The following is a 25,108-nucleotide window of genomic DNA, read 5'->3' as shown; positions in this document are numbered from 1 at the left end:
ATGGAATCAGAAGGTCACTAGGGGCCATGACACGAGCCTTTGTGGTGTTGCTGTACCTGGGCTCCTTTATCTTTCAAGGATCTGCGTAGATGTAAAGGGCTGGTGATGGACAGTTTGCCTTCTTTCCTTAGGCTCCAGGGGTACAGGATATATTGTATCACTGCATTCTCAAATGACCCGTACCTCTGAGAACCTTGGTAGTCGAGTAAGGGAAGTGTTTTTAAGGGAAAGGAATTTCCCTAGGAGTGGCTCTAACTCTCCTCTTTACTTTGAAATTTCTACTGCGTTAAAGTTGGAGGGTCAGGAAAGTTTCTTTTTCTTCTTTTTCTTTTTTTTTTTTTGGAGATGGAGTTTTGCTTTGTTGCCCAGGCGGGAGTACAGTGGCGCAATCTTGGCTTACTGCAACCTCCGCCTCCTGGGTTCAAGCAATTCTCCTGCTTCAGCCTCCTAGTAGCTGGGATCACAGGCATGCACACCATGTCCGGCTAATTTTGTGTTTTTAGTAGAGATGGGGTTTCACCGTATTGGCCAGGCTGGTCGCGGACTCCTGACCTCAAGTGATCCGCCCGCCTCAGCCTCCCAAAGTGCTGGGATTATGGACATGAGCCACCGCGCCCAGACTGAAAGTTTCAGTGTGGTATAGGTGGCTTCCTTGCCTCCACTTCTTCACTCTGACCTTGCTTTTATGTCCATGCTGTTGTCTGCTTGTTGCCACCTCCACTTATTTTTTTGGAATGATAAAGTTAGAAGACTCCATGAAAGAGTTTTACTGTTTCCAGTAAGTTGGCAGCTTTTTGTGGTGATTTATTTACTAGAATGTATGATTTCCCTCCATACCTCTTTTGATTGGTTGGTACCCATGCCTTAGGGTGTTGTTAAATATTTTTGATATCACCCTAATTTTCAATGAGTCATGCCTGGCTTCCTTTCTGGAACCTGGGCTTATTTTAGTGACAGAGAATTATAGAGAATGTGACATCATGGAATGGTTGACTCAGAATCATTTGGTCATAGATTAGCAATTACAGAGCTTGTAGTAAAATATGAGAACGTTGGATGTTGTCATGTCTGCAGCATCTTTGTCTGCATTTTCTGTTCTGTGCCAACACATTGCAAACCATCTTGTTTTTAATTTTTAGTTTTTTTTCTTTTTTGAGACAGGGTCTCACTCTGTCACCTAGGCTGGAGTGCAGTGCTGCGATCTCAGCTCACTGCAACTCCACATTCCCAGGCCAGGCTCATGCTGTCCTCCCACCTCAGCCTCCCGAGTAGCTGGGACTACAGACATGTACCACTATGCCTGGCTATATATTTATTTTTTTGTGTTTTTGGTAGAGATGAGGTCTCACCATGTTTCCCAGGCTGATCTAATGTTTAATCTTGAAAAACAGAAACCGGCATCTGAGTTCATTTCCTAGACCCAAAGCTGCTGTTACCTTCTTTCTCTCTCTCTTTTTTTTTTCCTGCTTTTTAAAATTTTTGTCAAGATATTTAAGAGATAGTTCTGCTTAGGCACTGAGGTGAGAGCACTTTGAGTTTTTCCAGGTGATTTGTGTCTTTGGAGTGCAGCTGTTGCTTTGTTCCAGACTATCCGACCTGCGGTGGTTACCAGTTCACTTGCCCCAGTGGCCGATGCATTTATCAAAACTGGGTTTGTGATGGAGAAGATGACTGTAAAGATAATGGAGATGAAGATGGATGTGGTAAGGAGAGGAAGAGATTCCTACTGAAAAGCATTTTCTTCAAGTGTTTTCCAGTGCTTGCTTTTTCTCCTTTCCTTTTTAAAAGTTTTGTGTGACAAGCAAGCCTCAGGACTGGCTGGAGTTGAAGGAGTTGTTTAGGAACTTAGTGGGTGGGGAAGAAGGAGGTGACTTCACTAACTTTTCCTAAGAAGATTCAGAACTCAAATACAGATTAAATTATAATCCTCTCCTTTCTATCTTTAAGGCAAAATAGGTAGGACAGTCTCTCCCTCTTCTATATCTCAGTCTGACTTTCTCCCTTTAAGACTGCCCGTTTTAAATAGATTTACTTATATAAAATTAATAGGCTGGGGAAGGAGAGAAAATAGGGAAAATGTCATTTGTCTTAGACCTTACAATCTTTAAAAATGACTTTGAACCTTGGTAACAGTTCAGCTTATTTTTTTGTTTTGGTTTTGTAAATTCTGATTCCCAAATGAGTCACTGACGTTCAGTGGTGAAAGAGAGGCCACCTTAGGAACATGTGGGGTGGAGCTGGGGATTGGTAAGTGTAGGAGAAGCTACTATCCAGGGAAGTGCTTAAAGATTCTGTGAGAAAGAAATTGCCAGTGATATTCACCCTTTTATGTTACTGATATTCACCCTTTTATGTTGCTGATATCATCAGCAGCACCTCCAACAATTTAGCCCTTACTAATACCCACACCCTACAGCAAGTTACCTGCACCATTCCAATCCCAGGTATGATAAGGGAAATGCTTGTTCTGGGAGCATAAAACATGGTTTTATGTTTTTATGTTCCAGAAAGTGGTTTTTCTACATTTGGGTTATGGTTTTTCTTATACTATTGACATTTCACTAAATAAACAAAGCAAATCAAAAAGCCCAACCACAAACTCAAGTAATTCTGGACCTAACTTGATGGCCCTACTTCGATAATTCAGGATTTAAATAACTGCATCTTTTCCTAGGGGATTATGAATCTAGTTTGTTGATAATTGAGACCCGTATCTGCTTCTTACTCTTATAACCCGGCTGGGGGCTGCCTCTTCCAGGGAAAGTGGAGTAATTCCATTATGCCTGTCCTTAGAATCTCAGTAAAAGACTAGTGGCAGAGTTAGAAATCACTAACTTATTGTAAAATGTAGATCAGTTATAGATTTCTCTTGTCCAACTTGCTCTACATCCCCTTTTAACCACTGATTGAAAAAGAGCTTGCTGTACCTCCCCTGTGGCCTGTAACTCTCTCTTTTTTCCCCCACAGAAAGCAGTTCTCATGGTGTTCATAAATGTTCCCCAAGAGAATGGTCTTGCCCAGAGTCGGGACGATGCATCTCCATTTATAAAGTTTGTGATGGGATTTTAGATTGCCCAGGAAGAGAAGATGAAAACAGTACTACTACTGGAAAATACTGTAGTGAGTATAGGCATTTACCTGGGTAACTTTCAGGTAAAGATATTTCTGTTTTCTAGAACAGATGTTCAAATACAGTATATCTGTTGGCGTTTGCGTAACAAAGCACCCCAAGACTTAGTGGCTTAAACTGACAAATGTGTAGTCTTATTTCTCACAGTTCTGTGGGTTGACTAAGTAGTTTCTCTGGCCTATATCAGCTCACTCAAACGTCAGGATGTTGCAGTAAAAGCTTGGTCTAGCCTAGCTTTGTTGACCCAGAGACTGAAAGAGCAAACCCTAGGGCTCAAGTACTTTCAAGGTTCTACTTATGCCAAGTTTGCTCAAGTCTTATTGTTCAAAGCAAGACACTTGGCCAAACCCAGAGTGGATGGAAGAAATAGACTCCATCTATTGATGGGAGGAGCTTAACAATTTTTGGAGCAACTCCCCGTCCCTAATCCCTAACACACACACAAAGAGGATTGTTTCAGTGGCAATTTTGATGACCTTAAAGATGTGTTGGAGATTTTATTACCTGGCTTATACTTATGGAAAAAGGCCTTGTCTGACTGTACTAAAAAAAAAAAAAAAAAAGCTTCTGGTTCCTGGGTTACATACTTTGAGTTACTCTCCAATGGCAAAACTTGGTGTTGGCCATGCACAGTGTTGTTTGATTATGTCTTGTGTGTCCACATTCATTTATGAGGAAACTGACTGGAACTAGGCATTTTTTTCTCCTTTTTTGTGACTGTAGAATATGCACCCCACCAACAACCCATCAGCTCTGTGGACAGCTGACTGTCTTATAAGGGAATACCATTTAAAACCTTGATTTCATCAATAATATACTCTAACTAAATTTGTGGTTGCCTAGAAGTGCCCATGTAACTGCAACCCCAAGGTTATTTTTTGTTTCCTGACAAAAATTGTACACAATATTTAAACAGGCAGATACCTCTATGGTTTTTTTTTCTCTATTTCATTTCGGAGCCCATTTAAAAAGACTCAAAAATTAGTAAAAGATGTGTAGTCACAGTATGAAAGTTGGAAAATAAAAATTAACCAAAAGAAAAAAATATAATCACCTGAAATCCCATCTCTTGAAGCCAGCCACAGTTAATACTTTTAGGGCTTATTCTTCCTTCAGTCACTTGGGAGTTCTTAGCCCTTTTTACTGTGTAGACACAAAGATAGACCCATGCACGACCTGTTTTTTTTTTCATAAATAAGACTTATAATGACTTACACTTGGACATAGTTATAACTTTAAAAATGAGCTTTTATTCTTTTTTCTTTTGTTTCCACTCGAGACAGGCTCTTGTTCTGTCACCCAGGTTAGAGTACAGTGGTGCAGTCATAGCTTACTGCAGCCTCAAACTTCTGGGCTCAAGTGATCCTCTTGCATTGGCCTCCAAAAGTGCTGAGATTACAGGTGTGAGCCACTGTGCCCGGCTAATGTTTTTATTTTTAACTTTTTGTGAAGATGAGGTCTAGCTATGTTACCCAGGCTGGTCTTGATCTCCTGGCTTCAAGCAGTCATCCTGTCTCAGTTGAGCTTTTATTGCCAAGTTTTGCAGTAAGCTTTGAAGGGTGACAGATTTTTCTGTACATCTACTACATGCTTACTTAGCTGCTACTGATGGAAAAAGAAGCTATTAGGTTAATCAGTCTTGTCCAGAGGTCACCATTCATTTAACAAAGTTCTTTTCTTCGTTTAGGTACGACTCTGTGCTCTGCCTTGAACTGCCAGTACCAGTGCCATGAGACGCCTTATGGAGGAGCGTGTTTTTGTCCCCCAGGTTATACCATCAACCACAATGACAGCCGTACCTGTGTTGGTAAGTGATGGGGGGGTGGGGCTACTTTTCTTTCATTAGAGTACACTGACAGGTCCCCTGATCTCTGACATCAAGGAGGTTGCACTTGTGGAGAGTCGTCATGGTCTGTCATAACAAAGCAACCCAGACCTCACAGAAAACCTGGCAAATAGGGAATTTTAAGTCTGAGAAGGTTTGGTGTGGTGTACCGGGCAAAAGAGTGGTTCTGTCATGAGTGAGCTGACTAGCTACCTGGAACCTATCCACTACTCGTTGGGGGTGGTAGTCCTTTTCTGTTTTCTTTTCAAGTATTTGGCATCAGGATTGGTGCAGCCATTCTGGTTACTGAATACTGAACTACTTCCATGAGGTCGGTAGATAGCTGCTGCTTGAGCCCAGCAAGCACCCCTACTTTGCTCCTTGTTTGTGCAGCCTCTTCTCCAGGATGCACAAACGTCACAGCAGAGGATCACCAGGTCATTGCTCAGGTGACTACACTGGTGGGTCAGTGCCTATGCTGGGCTGGCTACTCATTCCACTGATTGTGACATCCACTTGGAACCGTCATTCAAGATGAGCAGATTCTTTATCATGATGCTTCCAGATGGTGGCTGGCATTAAACTAGATACCGGTACACCAACTATTTCCTCATATCTCTCCTCTCTGACTTCAGAAATGATTTCTCCCATTGGGAGATTTTTTATTTTGATGCCATCTTTGTATCTCACTGTGATTAGGATGGGGTCTTAGGATGGGAGAATTAGACATGGCCAACTATCATCAGTTTCCATTTTCTTAGTGAGTTTTTGGTGCTCTGATCTTTTTTTCCTTCAATCTGATTTTTGACACATAAACAACAAACATACTAGCAGGAAGTGATCACAGAGGTTTAAAGAAAACTGTTTTTACTGCTGTTGGGAAAAGGCATCTGGAAGGCAATTGAAACTATTCATTTAAATTTGGTAGTCTTCTATGGGTCTCCAAAGTGATTCAGAATTTTCCCAGGATATTTGTATTCTTTTGATATTCCTTAGAAATATGAGATATTCTTTAGGGCTTTTGGGATAAAAACAAACATGAAATGTGTAAGAAATGCTCCTAGAAAAGTATTTCTTCTGAAATTATTATTTTAATATTATTAAAATATTAAAATGTTAATATTTTAGAACTCTTTGGTAAAATTTGATAATAAAATATTGAATTTAGATAAACCTAATGAAGTTATTCAAACTCTTTAGTCTCAGCTCATGGCTTCCAACATAATTATACTTTGTCAAATATGGCTAATCTTAATAACTACTCATAGCCAGAAAAACCTTTCTTTTTTTCTTTATTTTATTATTATTATTATTATTATTATTATTATTATTATTTTCAGCAGAAGTGCTAGCAAACAGAAAAATGTATTGATACCAGAAATAAACTCTGGTTTGCAAATTAAACTTGAAATTCTTGAGAAAGTCTGCTCCTCAGCGTTACTGAAAACTATAATCGTTGGGCTCACTTACTTATCATATGCCAAGAAAAACTGGATTTTCATATCCAGGAAAGCAATCCATTTGAGCTTTTCCTTGTGTTCATAGTAGGTAATTGTAGGTTTTTAATATCAGGACCAAGTCCCAAAGTTGCCCATCTAATTGCTCCTCTTAAGTAACTGCATTCAACAAGGTACTTTAAGATCAAGTGACTTAAGTGAACTCTGGAATAATTTAAGAAGGCCCCCGCATTTCTAATCATTTTAAAATATTTTATACATGAAAGTTATGATCTGCAACTGGCCTTAAATAAGATTGCAGGCCACTTTTTGTGTTTTATTGTTATCATTACCATTATATTAGGGATGCATTCAAGTAATGTACAGATACTTTTCACACAAGTGCCCTTATTGGTTGGGTGGTGACCTGACTCTGGGAGTCCTGCCTGGATTTCAGGTAGCCCTGGGCAGAGGGGCAGCCTCGCTTCTACTCAGAGTGGGGCTCGTCCGTGGGTGTGAGTCCGCTCCAGTGTCTTTGGCAAATGTCAGGCTCCTTCGCCCCCCTTCACTTCTACCCAGCTGCCAATCCCATTCCCAGCCTTTTAGTTCTCTAGGCATTTTCCTTTTCTCTTTGTAGAAAAGAAGTTCCAATAGAAATACCAGAAGCCACATTCTCAGTATTACATCAGCTTTTCTCTCTTTTTCCTTTATCAACTCCCAAAGAGGAGTTGGGGCTGAGCTGTCTTACAGTTGAAACTTGATAGGCCATGAAGTCCTTTCAGGAAAAGTGATTTGTTCTTTCAGAATCCCTGATTCAGTCTTGTGATGCCCCACAATCTGTTCTCAGTTTTTTGTTCCACCCTAGAGCCCAGATAACACATTTTCCATATTTTCCAACATATAAGTCTGTGGTGAGCCTTGGGTTGTATTTCCAAATGTCTAGGGTTTCCTAAATGTCAGAAATTCAGGCCACTTCAATTTTCAATAGCCCCTTCCAAAGTGAAAGGCTGTCATAACAAAGTTGTTGTTTGATAAAATTTTGCATTTAACCTACTAGTGAATGTAAGGCAGAATATTGCATTATGCATGCACAAGATAATTTCAGGATTAGAGAACATACCGCACATTAATAACACGTTGGAAGTAGTGTGTTCTAATACTGGGGCACTAATTCTAAGTTCCACAACAGACATCTTCTTTCATTCCCGCCAGCGCATTTCTGGGACTTTAGTACAGACAACCTCATTTGGAGATAACCTCAAAAGTCTACATTTGAGGGCCTTTGTGAATATGAGGCCCCCTGCCACCTGCAGAGACCTTTTCTGTGACCTTTGCTGTCCTTCAAGAATGTGTCATTTGCCTCTGAGTTTTGAGGCTGGGTTAACATTTATTTCACATTTGTTTCAAAGAAGACTATTTTTCTCTCTGTATAGAGAACTCTTTAAATACATGACATTAGGAAACCAGTTACTCTTGTTTCAGCTGAGCTGAATTTTTAGGGGAATTGTTGCTTTGGTTTGCTCTCTCAAGCATTTCATTTCAACAAATACTCTCTGTATGGCTATAATCCTCTGCATGGGTGACACATTACAGAGGCTTCAGGTGTTGGAAACCTATGTACCATTTATTATCTTAGACATGGCTCCCCAGTGAATACCTCGGTGGTAATCAAGAATAACATTGAATAATCTTGACACGAAATCTTGTGTCTTTCTACCATTCATCTGCCCCTGGTAGTCTTGACCTGGCAGTGGAAGCTCTGAGGCATGCTGAAGCAGTTTACTGGGCTCATTGTTTCTGATTGACAGGACATGCTGTTTGTTGACAGAATGACATCGTGGTGCAGAGTGAGGGCAGGGAGGTCATTCAGCATGGTGGGGTTTCACACAGCCAGATGGATCAGAGGGTGGCCAAGGGGGTCTCAGTTAAAAAGGGGTTTTTGAATTATTTTCACAGCAGTATTTGTTGGTGGGAGGAGACAAAGAATAAAAAGGAAAGAAAATAGATAAAGGTATTGGAGTGAGAGGGGGATTGTAAAGTAGTGTTTCAGTGTTTTGTGTGGTTTCCACTATCTTTTCTACTCTCATGAAAACCATCAATTCTACTTTTATTTTTCTTGTCTTCACTCTGGCTGCTGATGGATGTTAATTAACTTTCATATTTCTCTATAGTGATCCAAGGATACAATCTTATTGTCACAAAAGTGACAGCAATTTTACACACTCATTCAAATCCTGTTTTTTGAGATAGGGTCTCACTGTTGCCCAGGCTGGAGTGCAGTGGCTTGATCACGCTGCTCATTGCAGCCTCCCACCTCAGCCTCCTGAGTAGCTGGGGCTACAGGCACGCGCCTCCATGCCTGGCCTTTTTTTTTTTTTTTCTTTTTTTAATTCTTAGTAGAGATAAACCCTCGCTATATTGCCCAGGCTAGTCTCAAACCCTTGGACTCAATCAATCCTCCCACCTTGTCCTCCCAAAGTGCTGGGATTATAGGCATGAACCACCGTGCCTGGCCCACTCATTCAAATCTTTAAACCACTTGTAGTGCAGGTGATAGGAAGGGCATTTGTGCTAGAGTATTCCTAGTTATGACTTCTCCACCTTTGGTTTCCTTCTGTTTGACATCAGAACTTCTTCTCAGAGTGACTCCAAATCCTTAGATGTAGTCCCATGGATCTTGCATTCAAAATGAAGTTATGACATTCTGGGGATTTGAGGGAGAATGTCCTGTACTTCTTTTCATGCTGAGGCAAAGCCTTAGGTGAAGCTTTCTCAGGGCTGAGTTGAGGGGACAGAAGGGAATCATCAGTGAGGGCATTTCACACCCTCACGTGGCCTTTCAATCTGGTAGTGTCCAGATCGGATTGGGTTTTTTTCCTTTGGTTAGTCACAGTCTTTGGAAAGATAGGTATGCTGGCTCATGTTGTTATGTTTAATCTGCAGGGAAATGGGATTATTAGAAGAACCTTCTTGGGGTTGGGTGCGGTGGCTCATGCCTGCAATCCCATCACTTTGGGAGGCCAAGGCAGGCTGATCATTTGAGATCAGGAGTTTGAGACCAGCCTGGCCAACATGGGGAAATGCTGTCCCTACTAAAAATACAAAAATATTAGCCGGGTGTGGTGGTGTGCACCTGTAGTCCCAGCTACTCGGGAGGCTGAGGTGGAAGGATTGCTTGAATCTGGGAGGCGGAGGTTGCAGTGAGCCGAGATTGTGCCACTGCACTCCAGCCTGGGCAACAGACCGAGACTGCGTCTGAAAAAAAAAAAAAAAAAAAAAAAAAAAAGAAAGAAAAGAAAAGGAAAGAACCTTGGGCTTTTGGGCTTTTGGTGGGTTATGGAATGGTGGGCCACCCAGCAGGAATGGTTGAACCTAATTCACAGTTCTGACAGTTTGCTGCAAATGTAATCAGATCATAGAGCTCTGGAGAATTCTAGACTTGGGAGTGCAGTGGTTTCAGAAATTATAATCTACTTGAGAACTTCCTGAAACCAGAGGGTGTGGGAACTCTACTGTTATAGTTTGCATAGGCCATCCTCCCAGGGAAGAGAGCAGAGTGAAGGATGATGGAGAGTGGACGTGGACTTGGAAAGTCAGATGAACAAAGGATAAGACAATTTCTGCACCCCTGAAGACTTATAGTCTTTAAGAAAGACTCTTTTAATATTTTGTTGTGTTCTCCCCTCCATATTCTATTGTTTATGTCAATTATAGTGGAAGTATTTTTACACAGTAGAACTGGTAATGAACAGAGCTCTGTCATATAAGGGACTTTCAATGAACACTTATTAAATGAGTGAATAATAAGTTAACCAATAAGTAGAGGAGAAGAAATTTTTGATGTCTTGAAAAAAGTTCAATTTAATTTTGGTTATAATTTTTTGATATCAGAGGAAAGAGAACTGGGTAAATAGACCTTTCCAAATACTTTATTGCAGTCATAGATTTGTGTCTTCTTGAGGGACTGTCTATAGGCAGGTCTTACTTTATTCAGAAATAGTGCTGTCCAATAGAACTTTCTGCAGTGATGTAAATGTGTATCTTCACTCTCTAACATGGTAACCACTAGTCATATGTGGCTATTGAGCACTTGAAATGTGGCAAGTGATTAGGAAAGCAAATTATTAATTTTATTTTATTTTAATTAATCTAAAGATACATTTAGATAGCCACAGGGGGTTGGTGGCTACCATATTGGAAAGCATAGTATTAAAGGGAAACATTTACACCAAAGTTTATATATTTGTAAACTAACATTAATAAATGAAATGCAATGCCATAGGGCTATGAATTCAGGAAGTGTTGTGCATTTTCTGTAAAGTTATCCTTCATGTAGGTTTAAAAAATGATGTAAATGTTCTTTTTCCTTACATGAAGATGGCTGTTATAAATTCTGAGAACCTGTGCCTAACTCCAGAGGCTGTTTATTTAGACATGGGCAACACCACATTCTTGGCCATCTTATCTAGGATTTTTGTCAGAGAGTGCTCAATAAATGCTGATAACCTTGACTACAAATGTGTATTTTCCATATGGCAGAGTTTGATGATTGCCAGATATGGGGAATTTGTGACCAGAAGTGTGAAAGCCGACCTGGCCATCACCTGTGCCACTGTGAAGAAGGGTATATCTTGGAGCGTGGACAGCATTGCAAAGCTAATGATTCCTGTGAGTAAATTATGGACACCTGAATCTCTGAATAAGAAACAGATTCTAATAGCTTCTTTCCTTCCTTCTGATGACAGCAGAATTATCAGCATTTATGCTGTTGGGAGGGCTTTATCATTACAAATCAGGGATGGCTCCTGCTGCCTAAAAATTGGTCAACATTAATTTCATTCTTTGATTATTAAGGACCAATTTGTCAATTAATGGTGACCATTATTAATATTTTTAAATTGGTTGCTTGTTTACTTTGACCTAGGCTATGATGTCACCCACCTTTAATTGTGGAATAAATGCTCTGCCTACATTTGATTGGCTTGGACATTTGACTTTTAATTAATTACCTACCACAAAAGTAGGTGACAACTATCTACAGAAATAATTTTTGCAGTGTTCTTGCAAAATTTAGAGGTATTTCCAAATGGACATGCTAAATTTGGATTAACATTTTTTTGAATGCCCTCATTCTGGGTACTTTGTTGGAATCAATGTAAGAGTATGGAAAGTAGAGAGTAGTAAATAGTAGTAGAGAAAAGTCATGGAGAAAATCCGCAAAACGTAGATGAGGGCTCCAAAGCATTTTGTCACTGTCGATTTCTCCGGACGAAGGTGTCAATATAAACTCCTATTTTCCAATAGTTATTTCACACTTGATTTTGAAGTGTCTTTGATGTCTTCTGAAACTTAACTGCTCCCATGACTGAAGAATGGCCCATTTTCTACTTGTTTTTGCATAGAAATACCTGATTTGCTGTGTAGTAATTTTTAGGTTCAGCGGATTTTTAACAATTCAATTTGTTTATTTTTTGCATAGGTAACATATTTATATGTTCACACATTTTAAATTATAAGAAGATACGTAGTGAGATGCCTTGCTCCATACCTATTCCCCTCTGCATGGTTTTCACTTCCTCTTTCCCATGAGTAATTGCTGTTTCTTCATTTCAGTTCTAGAGGTTTCTTAATGAATAAATAAGATTGTACAAATATAGATATTTAACTGTATTTATATATCTATATATGGTAGTAAACTATAAGCACAGTTCTGCATCTTGTGAATGTGCTTAAGATATTTTCCAGAGCTTTCCATATCAGCACATGAAGTTATTTCTTAATTATTTTATTTATGTATGTATGTATGTATGTATTTATTTATTTATTTTTATTTATTTATTTTTGAGAATGAGTCTTGCTCTGTTACCCAGGCTGGAGTGCAGTGGCACCATCTTGGCTCACTGCGACCTCCGCCTCCTGGGTTCAGGCAGTTCTCTGCCTCAGCCTCCCGAGTAGCTGGGACTACAGGCGTCTGCCACCACACCCGGCTAATTTTTGTATTTTTAGTAGAGATGGGGTTTCACCATGTTAGCCAGAATAGTCTTGATCTCCTTACCTTGTAATCTACCCGCCTCGGCCACCCAAAGTGCTGGGCCTCCCAAAGTGCTGGGATTACAGGCGTGAACTACTGCATCCAGCCTTACTTATTTATTTTTGAGACGGAGTCTCTCTCTTGTTGCCCAGGCTGGAGTGCAATGGCAAGATCTTGGCTCACTGCAATCTCCGCCTCTTGGGTTCAAGTGGTTCTCCTGCCTCAGCCTCCTGCGTAGCTGAGATTACAGGCCCCCGCCACCACGCCCGGCTAATTTTTGTATTTTTAATAGAAACGGGGTTTCCCCATGTTGGCCAGGCTGATTTCGAACTTCTGACTTCATGTGATCCGCCTGCCTCAGCCCCTCAAAGTGCTGGGATTACAGATGTGAGCCACTGCGCCTGGCCTTAATTATTATTATTATTTTTATAATGGCATAATATTCCTTTTTTTTGACATTCGTAATTTGTTTAACTAGTCCTCTACTGATGAACTTTTATATCATTCCTTATCTTTTGCTATTGCCAATAAGACTGCAGTTAATACCTTGTTCATGTATCATTTTGCATACCTGTGAGTATACAGACAGATTTGGAACCACCATTACCATCTTTTTCAGAGTGATTTCCTGGTAATCTTTAAAATGTCTTCTGTGTTTAACAAAATCTAGAGTTGCACATGGGGCTAAGGAGCCCATATCATCAAGGAGTCTTGAAAATATCTGAGAAATACTCTCCTCAGTGTCGTTGAAAGTGCATTGGACTAGTATCCAGGATGCTTGAATTCTTACCAAATTCTTCCTAACTTACTGAGATTTTGGACACTTCATTAAGCCTTTTTGTGCCTCAATTTGCCCTTCTGTAAAATGGATAGAATGATAGCTATCTGTCTGCCTCAGAGGTTTATGTTAAAATCTGGTAAGACAACGTAGAAGATAGCATTTGAAAAAGCAGAAAGCATATCAGTTGTAAGCTACTTCACCATCCTTGCTCACCTGAAGGAGTGGTGATGCCTTCCTTCTTCACATTTAGTTGGCGAGGCCTCCATTATCTTCTCCAATGGTCGGGATTTGTTAATTGGTGATATTCATGGAAGGAGCTTCCGGATCCTAGTGGAGTCTCAGAATCGTGGAGTGGCCGTGGGTGTGGCTTTCCACTATCACCTGCAAAGAGTTTTTTGGACAGACACTGTGCAAAATAAGGTAAATAGAAATTGCAGGAGCTGAATGGAACCCTGAGCACAAAGTGTTGATAGCTTTTCACTTTTAGAGGGAGTAGAGGGGAAAGTTCCTTTGTTTTCTAACAAAAAAGGCCCTTGAGATATTTTATGTTAATCAGCACCTTTTCCATGCTATACTATTACATGTGACCTCTTAAACAAAGCAGTCTATTATATGGATTAGCCTTGAGCAACTTTTAATTTTATTCGAAGTGGAGTCCAAGAGCCTAATTAAAAGAAATAGTAGACATTCTTTCAAAACTGGATAGATATTTGGTGGTAATTTTTGAAATTTGATCATTTAAAATGTAAAAAGCACACTGCTTTTCTGGATGATAAAAATCAGATTTTTACCTGCATCTTCTAAATGGAACCGTAATTCGGGATCAAGTAACAAATATTGACAGTATTTTGTTTAATGGCCAAAATTTTGTTCCACTGTCTTATTTGGAAAGTGTGATGGGTTTAATTTCATCTTGGAGTAATGCAATGGAGATTTTTGAAACATAAATTTCAGAAACTCCTAAAGCGTTATGGAATTTTATTTATTTCTTCTTCTTACATTTTATTATACCATTAATACAATTCTCATTTATTTAAATAACTTGCATGAAATTTCTAAAAGTTGAGAATTTAGATTTTTAGCAATTCTGGTTTGATTATAACTAAAAAATCAAAACAAACCATGTAGTTAGTGATGCTGAGGAAATATAATAATTTTGGTTTTTCTTTCAGGTTTTTTCAGTTGACATTCATGGTTTAAATATCCAAGAGGTTCTCAATGTTTCTGTTGAAACCCCAGAGAACCTGGCTGTGGACTGGGTTAATAATAAAATCTATCTGGTGGAAACCAAGGTCAACCGCATAGATATGGTAAATTTGGATGGAAGCTACCGGGTTACCCTTATAACTGAAAACTTGGGGCATCCTAGAGGAATTGCCGTGGACCCAACTGTTGGGTAAGTGATGTGAAAACATATTGATTCCTGTATTTTCAGAATTTTCTCTCTCCCTCTATACATTGAACATCAATTGGATTAATCGAAGGCTCATTCTGATTTCTTTTAGGCTCTGTACTCTAGAACCCATGTCTATTTTGTGCCCTTATTTTTATAAGCTTTAAGAGAGTTTATTAAATATAATCCTATGTGAGGACATGTCACCCAAACACACCTACTGGTGTACTAAAAATACTAGTTGTTTTGGGGGTATGAACTTTATTCTTAGTGTTTGCCACATTTTCCTAGCTAAGAGATTGGATTCTGTGTTCTAACTCAATCTAATATTATTATTACAACTAAACATTACTTATGTTTCATTATTTTTAAGATGAGTAACATGAATTCGCTGTAAAGATTTTTAAAGACAGGAAAGCAGGTTGGAACTACTCCTTTCAGAACTTTCTTGATACAGGCTGGGATTGAGATATCAATGCTAATATCTCATTACAAGTTGTTCAGTCTGAATCAACCCAGAATCACTGATAATGCTTTTCTTCAGGTTTAAATTCAAATTTCCCAATCTTCACATTTGAGAAGTGTTATAGGAGACGTAGCTTTCTCCTAGAATTTCACAATTGGGTCTTAGGACCCTTGGATAAGCTTTAGGCTATTTTAGTCTTGGTGAATGATGATTATTCAGTTCTACTTCATTATATCAGCTATCCTTCTTGAAAATGATGGAAATGTTCTCTGTCTGTGCTTCAGAATGGAAAATTGAGGAGCAAAATGGCTTGATAGCTTCTTTTAAAAGGTATTTGTAAGTTTTCCTGGGTGTAAAAAAGAGAAGCAAAGGACAGATAAAGGAAATAGAGGAGGAAGTTCAGAAGGTGAATATGATTTTTTTTTTTTTTGAGACGGGTTCTTGCTCTGTTGCCCAGGCTGGTGTGCAGCCGCACAATCACGGCATGCTGCAGCCTTGAACTTCTGGGCTCTAGCAATCCTCCCACCTCAGCTTCCTGAGTAGCTGAAACTATGGGCAAGTGCCATCATGCCCAGCTAATCTTTTAATTTTTGTAGAGATGGGGTCTTGCCATGTTGCCCAGGCTGGTCTCGAAATATGGGCCTCAAGCAATCCTTGTGCCTTGGCCTCCCAAAGTGCTGGCACCACAGGCATGAACCGCTGTGCCTGGCTGGCTGAATATGAACTTTTAGACTACCATATTAGTGCATCATAGTAGTTGCTATTTGGAACTGTTGACTCTCCTGATTGACCCCCACAGTCTCTCTCTCTCTCTCTTTAAAATACTTAATTTCCCTGTTGCTTTATACTGTGGTTCTCTAATCAGCGGGATAAAATTTCCATTGATCCAAATACACTATTAAAAAAAATTCCCAGGTAAACTTGTAAAATACCAGATTCTTTCATCTTCTGTTTTTCTTTTGTAGTTATTTATTTTTCTCAGATTGGGAGAGCCTTTCTGGGGAACCTAAGTTGGAAAGGGCATTCATGGATGGCAGCAACCGTAAAGACTTGGTGAAAACAAAGCTGGGATGGCCTGCTGGGGTAACTCTGGATATGATATCGAAGCGTGTTTACTGGGTTGACTCTCGGTTTGATTACATTGAAACTGTAACTTACGATGGAATTCAAAGGTAAGAAGTATTTTGTATGGCTTTATGGTTTTATAAGTTGTGGGGAAAGTGCATAAAATGGTTGGAGAGAAACATCAAAGTACCAGAATGAAAATATTGCTTTGTTGGTTGACATGATAGCTTTAATGACCTTTGTACTGATATTTGCATGAAGTGACTTGCTCTGTTTTGTTAACTTTTCTTGTGTCCCATAACGCAAGAGGTAAACCCTCATTAACTATAACCTCCAGCGTTTGTTCTTTGATTTCTCCTCTCCAACTACTCACCTAGTTCCAGATGATGCACATTATTTTCATTTACTCCAGAGTTCATTTGTGCTTTGTTTCTCAAGATTACTTTCCCTTTTAATTTTCTAACTTTCCTCCAATAAATGCATGTTTTATTAGGTATTCGATGTTGCCTACTGGGAATTAATTGGATTTTACTCTGTTCTTATATATGTCAAATTTCAAGGAGAAATTCTTTGTATTGTACTTTTACCTGGTGTACAAAGATACTTAAACGGCAATATTTGAATGCAGAATATGGCTTTCTTTTTTTTTTTTTTTTTTTGAGATGGAGTCTCACTCTGTCACCCAGGATGGAGTGCAGTGATGCGATCTCAGTTCACTGCAATCTCCGCCTCCCAAGTTCAAGTGATTCTCCTGCCTCAGCCTCCCCAGTAGCTAGGATTACAAGCATACACCACCATGCCTGGCTAATTTTTGTATTTTTAGTAGAGATAACATTTCACCACGTTTCCCAGGCTTGTCCCAAACTCCTAACCTCAAGTGATTCGCACACCTCGGCCTCCCAAAGTGTTGGGATTACAGACATGAGCCACTACACCTGGCTGAATATGGCACATTTTTTTTTTCGTCTTTGTACTCTGATTAAAGCTAACTATAACTTAATGTAAAAAAACTATTTTAGATCCTCTCCTTTTGGTATTTTCAAAAATTGGGTAAAACATGTTCTTCAAATTTTGACCCAAAATATTATTCTTGGGTGGATTCAGCAAATAGGCTAGTTAATTTAATTTTTCCCAATGACTTGATTTTATGTTTTCTCAACGAAAGCAATATTATAGTTTTGTTTCCTCTTAGGTTTCCATTTTGTAAGGATAATATCACAGTTTGCCACTGGATTATATATCCTTAGAACAATCTCTGCTTCGTTAAATGAAGTGATTGGGTATTAATGTGGTGACTTCCTATCACTGAAACTGGCTTCCATAAGGAGAATATGAATACATTTTATGTAAAAATTAGCTAACCCAATAAGTCACATAAAATAATTGTGAAATTGCCTAAATTTTTTCTCTTTGGGATGTTTTAGCATTACATTATATAGTCTAACTTTTGCTCAAGTAAAAAAAAGTAAAGCATAAAAGATAAAAATCAATGGAGTTTCGAAAAGATTTGAGTGGTTTTCTGGCTGTGAAGAAACATCAAAGAAATATTAAAGCTCACAAGTACAGCTGAAATTATAAAGTCATTGCCTCTCACTTTGCCAGCAGGTGGCATTCACGGTTCTGGAATCTGCTAACTGAAAAAGAAACTATTCTCTATTCTTAATGTACCGTGTCATTGTGGAATGTTTCAAAGTGTGCACTAACCTGCCACCTTAGGTTTCTTTGTTTACTCCCCGTTAGTGTGTTTCCCAGCTTTAATATCTTCAAGTCTTTTCTTAGAGCTCTATTGTCCTTTTTAGTTATCAGGGTATGCTAATATTTTTCTTTGAGGTCTTTGTATTACGCCAAAATAAAGAAAATAAGAGTTTTCCCATATCAACCATCCTCTGCCTCACTCTGTTCATGTGTCTAACTGAATCATGGTTTATGGAGACGTAGTCATGGGGGGTTGTTTCAACAACAACGTAGTCATGTTGTTGATTTCCTCTCTTTGCTTAGTGCCTAATTTTACTTCTATTTTCTTCCCAGTTAAGTGGCTTTGGGCCTTCATTACAAGTATGATCAGTTGATAGTTCCATCAAGCAGATGCATAACAGTGGTAGTGGCATTGCTTCTTGCTCTCCTTACAGTGATGTCAGGAGCAGATCTGGGCATTTGCTGAGGCTTTAATCCTACCACTCACTGTCCTGCTCCCTAATTGCTAGGAAATGGTCAATGGTGCAGTGGAAAATAATTGGCGAAGGCATCTTTCCCAGACTTCCAAAGTCTTGGAATACTCTTTCACCTATGGTATTCAACATGCTATTTCACATCTTAGCCTTTTAGATGTGGGGCAACCTAAAAGGAATGAAGATCAAAAGGGAAAACAGTAAATTCCAAAAAAGTCTAGGACAAGCTAAAGGATTGACTGGGACTGAAATGTAAGTCTCAAGTGTCTTTTCCAAGAGACAACATGAAAATCCTTCTATCATATGTAGATGGAAATATGTATACATCTAAAATGTATCTTTTCTATCTATTCCGTATTTGTGACAAGAAATTACTTAGCTTTTCAGGCATTTAATTGAACTAACTACAGCTTTAATTATAATAAAGCAAAACTAACAAATTGTATGATATATATGTGTCTTTTATAACAGGAAGACTGTAGTTCATGGAGGCTCCCTCATTCCTCATCCCTTTGGAATAAGTTTATTTGAAGGTCAGGTATTCTTTACTGATTGGACAAAGATGGCCGTGCTGAAGGCAAACAAGTTCGCAGAGACCAACCCACAAGTGTACTACCAGGCTTCCCTGAGACCCTATGGAGTGACTGTTTACCATTCCCTCAGACAGCCCTATGGTAAGCCTCAGAACAGTGGTAACCGTGCTTGGTACTGGACTTGGTGGAAAGATTTTCTCAAAGCTTTGGAAGTTAATAATGAGGGGTCTCATGTGACTTGGGTGGCATTCTCAAGTATATGAAGGGTTGGTTACCCGGAGTGTTAAACTCTCTGAAACTGGTTCTACAGATTAGGAGCATTCTGGAGAAATTGATGTATTTCAGAGTTAAATGCCAAATCTAGAGGGAATTTAGAGATTTATTTAACAGATGTTTATTGGCACCTGCAAAGATGCTTGGGGCTATAGCAGCTCACAAACCAAACCAAAATACCTATCCTTATTCTACTGGGAAAAACATCTATTTCAAACTTCTAATATTACAGTTAAGGAAACAGGTCACATAGAAGAAAATGACATGTCTAAGTGTCCATTTTAGGCAATGTCAGAGCCATTTTTTTCTTCTTCTCTGTTGCATATGTATGTCACCTGTTCTTTGGTTCTGATTAATCTGTCATAGGCCAGCTGGGTTTGGTGTCTCTTTGGCTGGTCACTTATTTAAAAAAAAGAAATATTTTGATTCAGACACTGCTTAGTCGTCTGTTATTTTACCACGTATTTTTTTTCTTTTTATTTTTTCTGAGATGGGGTTTTCACTATGTTGGCCAGACTTTTCTGGAACTCTTGGCTTCAAGCGATCCTCCTGCCTCGGCGTCCCAAAGTGTGGGGATTACAGGCGTGAGCCACTGTACCTGGCCTATCGTAAGCTTTGTTTATGTTTCCAGGTTATAGCTTGAGCTTTGATACGTCTATCTGGACTGTATATGGCTCTTTTCTGTATTTGCTTATGGATCAAAGAAAAATAAACATAAACTACGCTATGTTGGTAGAAGGTTTAATATTGGTGAATAATAATTTAGAGGAAAACAGATTTGCTTTAAAACTCTCATGTTAAGTGATGGATCTATTTGGGATGAAGAAAGACTACAAAGTAATGCAGTTAACAAAAGCCCAACTGCTAGAACTGACACATTTAGAAGAATATCCTTCAGTGTCATCATCCTGGGAAAATATATATTTGTCTAAAAATAGATATTTTATCTGAAAACATTTTTGGAAATATCTATTTGGAATAGTTTTTACACTCAACTCACAACTAACCTCACACCTGCCCTCACATTAGATCCACTAGATCAATGATCAATGTGATCACTAAAATTACTATTTTCATTATTTGGCTCAAAATGACATCTGCCTATTGTTTCACCAAATCAATCCACCTGAGAAGATAAAGAGAATATTTTAAAGAAAGTCAAAGGCTAAGAAGACAATTTTAAAAGCAGATATAAAATTTCTAGTTGTGGCACTGATCTTCCTAAGGTCACTACTTTGAGAGTGGCTTTTGGAAGTATTAACTGGTTTGTGTTGCAGACATTTAAGGTTTTGGAATCAGATCTGGCTTTGAATCCCAGTCAAGCTGTTTAGCTACTGAATAATGCTGGGCAAGTTATTTAACTGTTTAGATTTTTGGTTTCCTCCTCTGTAAAATTGGAGGACTAATGCTTACCTCTTAGAGCTATTGGTTATTAAGTTGGTTTACTTACAAAGTAAGCGTCCAGTAATATTTATTATATCCTACAAATGGCAAAAAAGCAGTGAAGTATGGGTTTTCTTTTGGCAGTTATTTCTAATCATGGAGGATAGCAGACATACTCTGACATAATTATTGGGGAGAAAGTTTTTTTTTTGAGATGGAGTCTCGCTCTATCGCCCAGGCTGGAGTGCAGTGGCGCGATCTCAGCTCACTGCAAGCTCCGCCTCCCGGGTTCACGCCATTCTCCTGCCTCAGCCTCCCGTGGAGCTGGGACTACAGGCGCCCGCCAGCGCGCTCGGCTAATTTTTTGTATTTTTAGTAGAGACGGGGTTTCACCGTGTTAGCCAGGATGGTCTCGATCTCCTGACCTCATGATCCGCCCGTCTCGGCCTCCCAAAGTGCTGGGATTACAGGCATGAGCCACCGCGCCCGGCAGGGGAGAAAGTTTAAGGAGTCCTTTCCTTTTTTTTTGCCACCATCAATTGGAGAGTGGATAGGAGAGCAGCAGTGATATTGGGAGGGCTAATGTAGCCAGATGTGGATGTATTCAGTAGTAACCAGTAGTAATGTTTTCAATACGTTGCTAATCCATTACTCTATTTCACCTATAGGTGAAAGGGCTAGAAGTGGCTTCGTGTTTTGGATAATTACACATTTCTAATTGCAATTTAACCCTGTGCATTTTTCCCTCCAGCGACCAATCCGTGTAAAGATAACAATGGGGGCTGTGAGCAGGTCTGTGTCCTCAGCCACAGAACAGATAATGATGGTTTGGGTTTCCGTTGCAAGTGCACGTTTGGCTTCCAGCTGGATACAGATGAGCGCCACTGCATTGGTAAGAAGTCTGTTTTGGACGTTGTTGGCAGGTGGCACAGGTGTATGTGTGTCCAAACCTGTAACTAGACTAACTGCTGTTCTTGAACTGGACCAGCTCCCTGTGTAACTTCTTCACTGCAGATAAGCTTTCTGTAGCCCACAGAGCATCTTCCTTGGTAGGCACCACTTCTACTATACGCAGAGCTATGTTCAAAAATGTAAATTTCTGTCTTTTGGGATTTTGTTTTAATCCCATATCTAAGGTTTTCTTGGGTTCCCTTTCCTTTTTGTTTGTTTCCTGAAACCTTTTTCTCCTATTAACTATAGTCTTGAAATTCCATGTGGTTGAACTTTGAACTCTTCTATACCATGTATACCTTTTCCACTTTAGATGTTAGCCTTCACTTTGATGGGAAGAGTTGTACTTCTCCCCACTTTGACTTCTCCTAGACCACCACGTACGCCCCTTTCAACCAGGTAATCACATCTGAATCCCATCTGGCTTTTTTTTTTCTCTCTCTGTATTCCAAAGTGAACCCCTGAGCATTGGGGTAGCTCGGTTCCTCACACAGGTTTTCATCTTTCAGTTCAAACTTTCTTGTATCTGCCTCCATATTCCTGATTTCATTCTTACCTTGAAGGTTTCCTTTCTTCCTCTTTGGTTTCTTATACATCTATTCATACTTAAGCCATTGCCTGGGCCCTAGCTAATGATGAAATGCACTCCGGTAATATTTGTTTTTCTTATTTTCACTTGTACAATTCTCCTTTCTGTGCCTGTGACAAATTCTTGCTCTCCAGATGTTGCTGTTTCTAGCGTAGTATATAAATTCTTTTATTCTAACCAGACAAATGTGTTAACTTCTTAGGTAGTTTTAGATTCAGAAAAATCACCCTCATTTAAAAAATACCATGTATTTCTAACTATTATATCAATAGTGCATTGTCTAATACTTTTGCTTTTAAATTCCATTCCTGCAATTTTTATCTTCGTCTTGGGCATACCTCCTTCATCTTCTTGATTCCCTGACATACTGTCACAATCTCCTATTTGATTTTAAACATTACTTCTTCTTACCTATTTCCTTTATCCCTCCCCTTCCTTCCCTGCTTTCACTCCTTTATATCTTTATGTTCCTGATTGCTGTTAATTATCTTGGTATCTACAGTAAGATTCTTGGTGTAGATCTCTATGCAGAAGTTAATCCAACTTGAGGATTATTATGGAATTATTATAGAGTTCAGCTAATACTATTTTATAAATTAAGCATATGGATATCATTTTTCATATAAATAAATGTTAAGGATACATTTCTTAGGAAGAAGGAAGATTCTAATACTTCTATCACCCTCATAGATGCTTATCTTTTTTTCTTCCCTCTATTATTTCTAACTATGCTTTCAAAAAATTTATTTTTACATTTATTTCAGAATTATATTTTATAATTTAAAGTTTGCTCTGTGGATACATTTATCTGGAATTTGGGAGGAGGGGAAAGAACCATGCTGTGGCTGACTGTGCTGTGTTCTTCTTCCTACAGCTGTTCAGAATTTCCTCATTTTTTCATCCCAAGTTGCTATTCGTGGGATCCCGTTCACCTTGTCTACCCAGGAAGATGTCATGGTTCCAGTTTCGGGGAATCCTTCTTTCTTTGTTGGGATTGATTTTGATGCCCAGGACAGCACTATCTTTTTTTCAGATATGTCAAAACACATGATTTTTAAACAAAAGATTGATGGCACAGGTGAGAAACGTTTCTCTGTGTGTGTGTGCATGTTTTGCCTTTTTATCGCAGTGATACTTATAACTTGATAATTAAAACTCGGTATCTAATTTTTAAGCAGAGTCTTTACAAAGCCTCCTAAATAGTTTTAGATTGAGAAAATAAATTTATTGCTTTTTTATGGATTAAGGTAAAACAAACACCTTTCCTTTATTTTAGAAACAAGTTATTTTTGGGAACAGAGATGGGAGGATTGCTTGAGTTTGACACCAGCCTGGGCAACATAGTGAGATTCCACTTGTACCAAAAAAAGAAAAAAATTAGCCAGGCATAGTGGTATGCACCTGTAGTCCCCACTACTTGGGAGGCTGCAATGGAAGGATTGTTTGAGCCCAGGAGTTCCAGGCTGCAGTGAACTATGACCATACCATTGCACTCCAGCTTGGGCAACAGAGTGCAACCCTATCTCGAAAAAAAAAAAAAAGAGTTATGAATGTGTGTGTATTTTAACAATGACCAATATTAACAAAAAAGGAATGTCAAGTATATGAGAGCCATTAACAGATTAATTGACTAGAAGCTGTTTTTCACACTCAAGTAGCCAGATTGATTAAAGGGGAAGACATCTCTTCAGGAATGCTGGACTAGGTAAATGCCAATGGTTCAGCTTGTATTAGTAATACAATTTGTAAGCAATATAACATACCAACTAAGAGGGCCAGCTTAGGAGCTATGCTACCTACTTCCGAATTCCAGCTTCCCACATTTCCTAGCTTTGTAACCTTGGGCAAGTTACTCAATTTCCTTATGCCTCAATTTTTTAATCTGGAAAATATGCAGGTCATATATTGCTCATAAGGTTGTTGAGAGAATTTTTGGCTAATACATGTAAACACCTAGAGTAATGGCTAGAAAACAGTAAATATTCAGTAAATGTTGGATACCATTATATCTGTTCTCAATATAAAGCCATATTGCCCACCCTACCCTGTCCCCAATCCAGACCTGCTCTGGGGAGGGAACAGTTCTTTTGACTGTTTCTTCTTTTGTTTGTCTCCATGTTTCTAAATGCTTTGTTTATACTTCTATTTCTTGATTTATCATTTTTGGTATTTACTTCCTTATTCTAGGTGAGCATTTTGCTTTCTTCTGTCCCAGCTTCTGAGTTCCCTCCCCCCATTCTCCTTAAAAAGCTAGATTATACTTTTGGTTACATTAATAATGTGTGTTTATATTATTAACATAATATGAATATAAATATTGTTCACTGCTCAGCCAATTCTAGGATGACATTTCTTGACAATTTTTGACAATTGCCACATCTTCATTTGCTTAGTTTTAAAATATAACAATCATGCATTTTCCCCAAAGGCTCCAATAGCTCTATCAAATGCCTGTACAAAGACAGAAAACAGCCTATATATTTTTTTTCCTTCTGAGACCCCTATACTGTGTTCCGGTTGGGACTTGTTTTCTCTGGCCTGGTGCACGGCTCTTATCTTCTGACTTCTCTTTGCCACTCCCCTGTGCTGGACCTTCTGTTTGTGGCAGGCCATTTATTTCTTTTTCTAGATTTATTTCCTCATTTTGCTGAAACATGTTATATAATAGCTTCCTGAGAAGCATAAGTAGGTGGCATATATTTTGAGTCTTTGAATGTCTGTGAGCGTTTTATTTTGCTCTCCTTTTGACTGTTTGGCTGGGTACAGGTTGCAAGTTAATTTAAATCTGGAATTTGAAAACATTGCTCCAGTGACCTCTAATATCTAGCATTGAGTCCAGTGCCATTCTGAGTACCATTTCTGTGGATATGACCTTGATATGGATATGGATATGACATTAAAAATTAATCTTCCTCTGTTTCCATTTTCTCTGGATTCCTTTTCCTTTTGATTTCTTTTCACCTTTCTTCTTTGTGACGGAAGCTTTCTCCAAATGTCTGAGTTGCTAGTTTGGTATTTAGGATGAGGTTATAAAACCTGACCTGAAAGTCTGTACATGTGGATAGGCCTTGTCAGCTGGTGAGC

The 25,108-nt window shown here is 38.9% G+C and overlaps 1 protein-coding gene across 1 annotated transcript in view; it reads left to right on the top strand.

Annotated features, from left to right (window-relative positions):
• Positions 1-25,108, top strand: part of LRP2 (LDL receptor related protein 2) — a 213,793-nt gene that overhangs the window by 62,015 nt on the left and 126,670 nt on the right. Inside the window, exons 7-16 of the mRNA XM_005573401.5 lie at positions 1,587-1,703; positions 2,968-3,120; positions 4,818-4,937; positions 10,931-11,059; positions 13,454-13,623; positions 14,376-14,599; positions 16,028-16,234; positions 18,767-18,969; positions 21,236-21,376; positions 22,899-23,102. Coding sequence (XP_005573458.3) covers positions 1,587-1,703; positions 2,968-3,120; positions 4,818-4,937; positions 10,931-11,059; positions 13,454-13,623; positions 14,376-14,599; positions 16,028-16,234; positions 18,767-18,969; positions 21,236-21,376; positions 22,899-23,102 — 1,668 coding nt within the window. The remainder of the gene's footprint in view (positions 1-1,586; positions 1,704-2,967; positions 3,121-4,817; positions 4,938-10,930; positions 11,060-13,453; positions 13,624-14,375; positions 14,600-16,027; positions 16,235-18,766; positions 18,970-21,235; positions 21,377-22,898; positions 23,103-25,108) is intronic.

Source organism: Macaca fascicularis, chromosome 12, assembly GCF_037993035.2.
Source record: "Macaca fascicularis isolate 582-1 chromosome 12, T2T-MFA8v1.1".
Taxonomy (NCBI): domain Eukaryota; kingdom Metazoa; phylum Chordata; class Mammalia; order Primates; family Cercopithecidae; genus Macaca; species Macaca fascicularis.
Note: the sequence above shows the minus strand (reverse complement) of the source record. Positions and strands in the feature narration are given on the sequence as shown.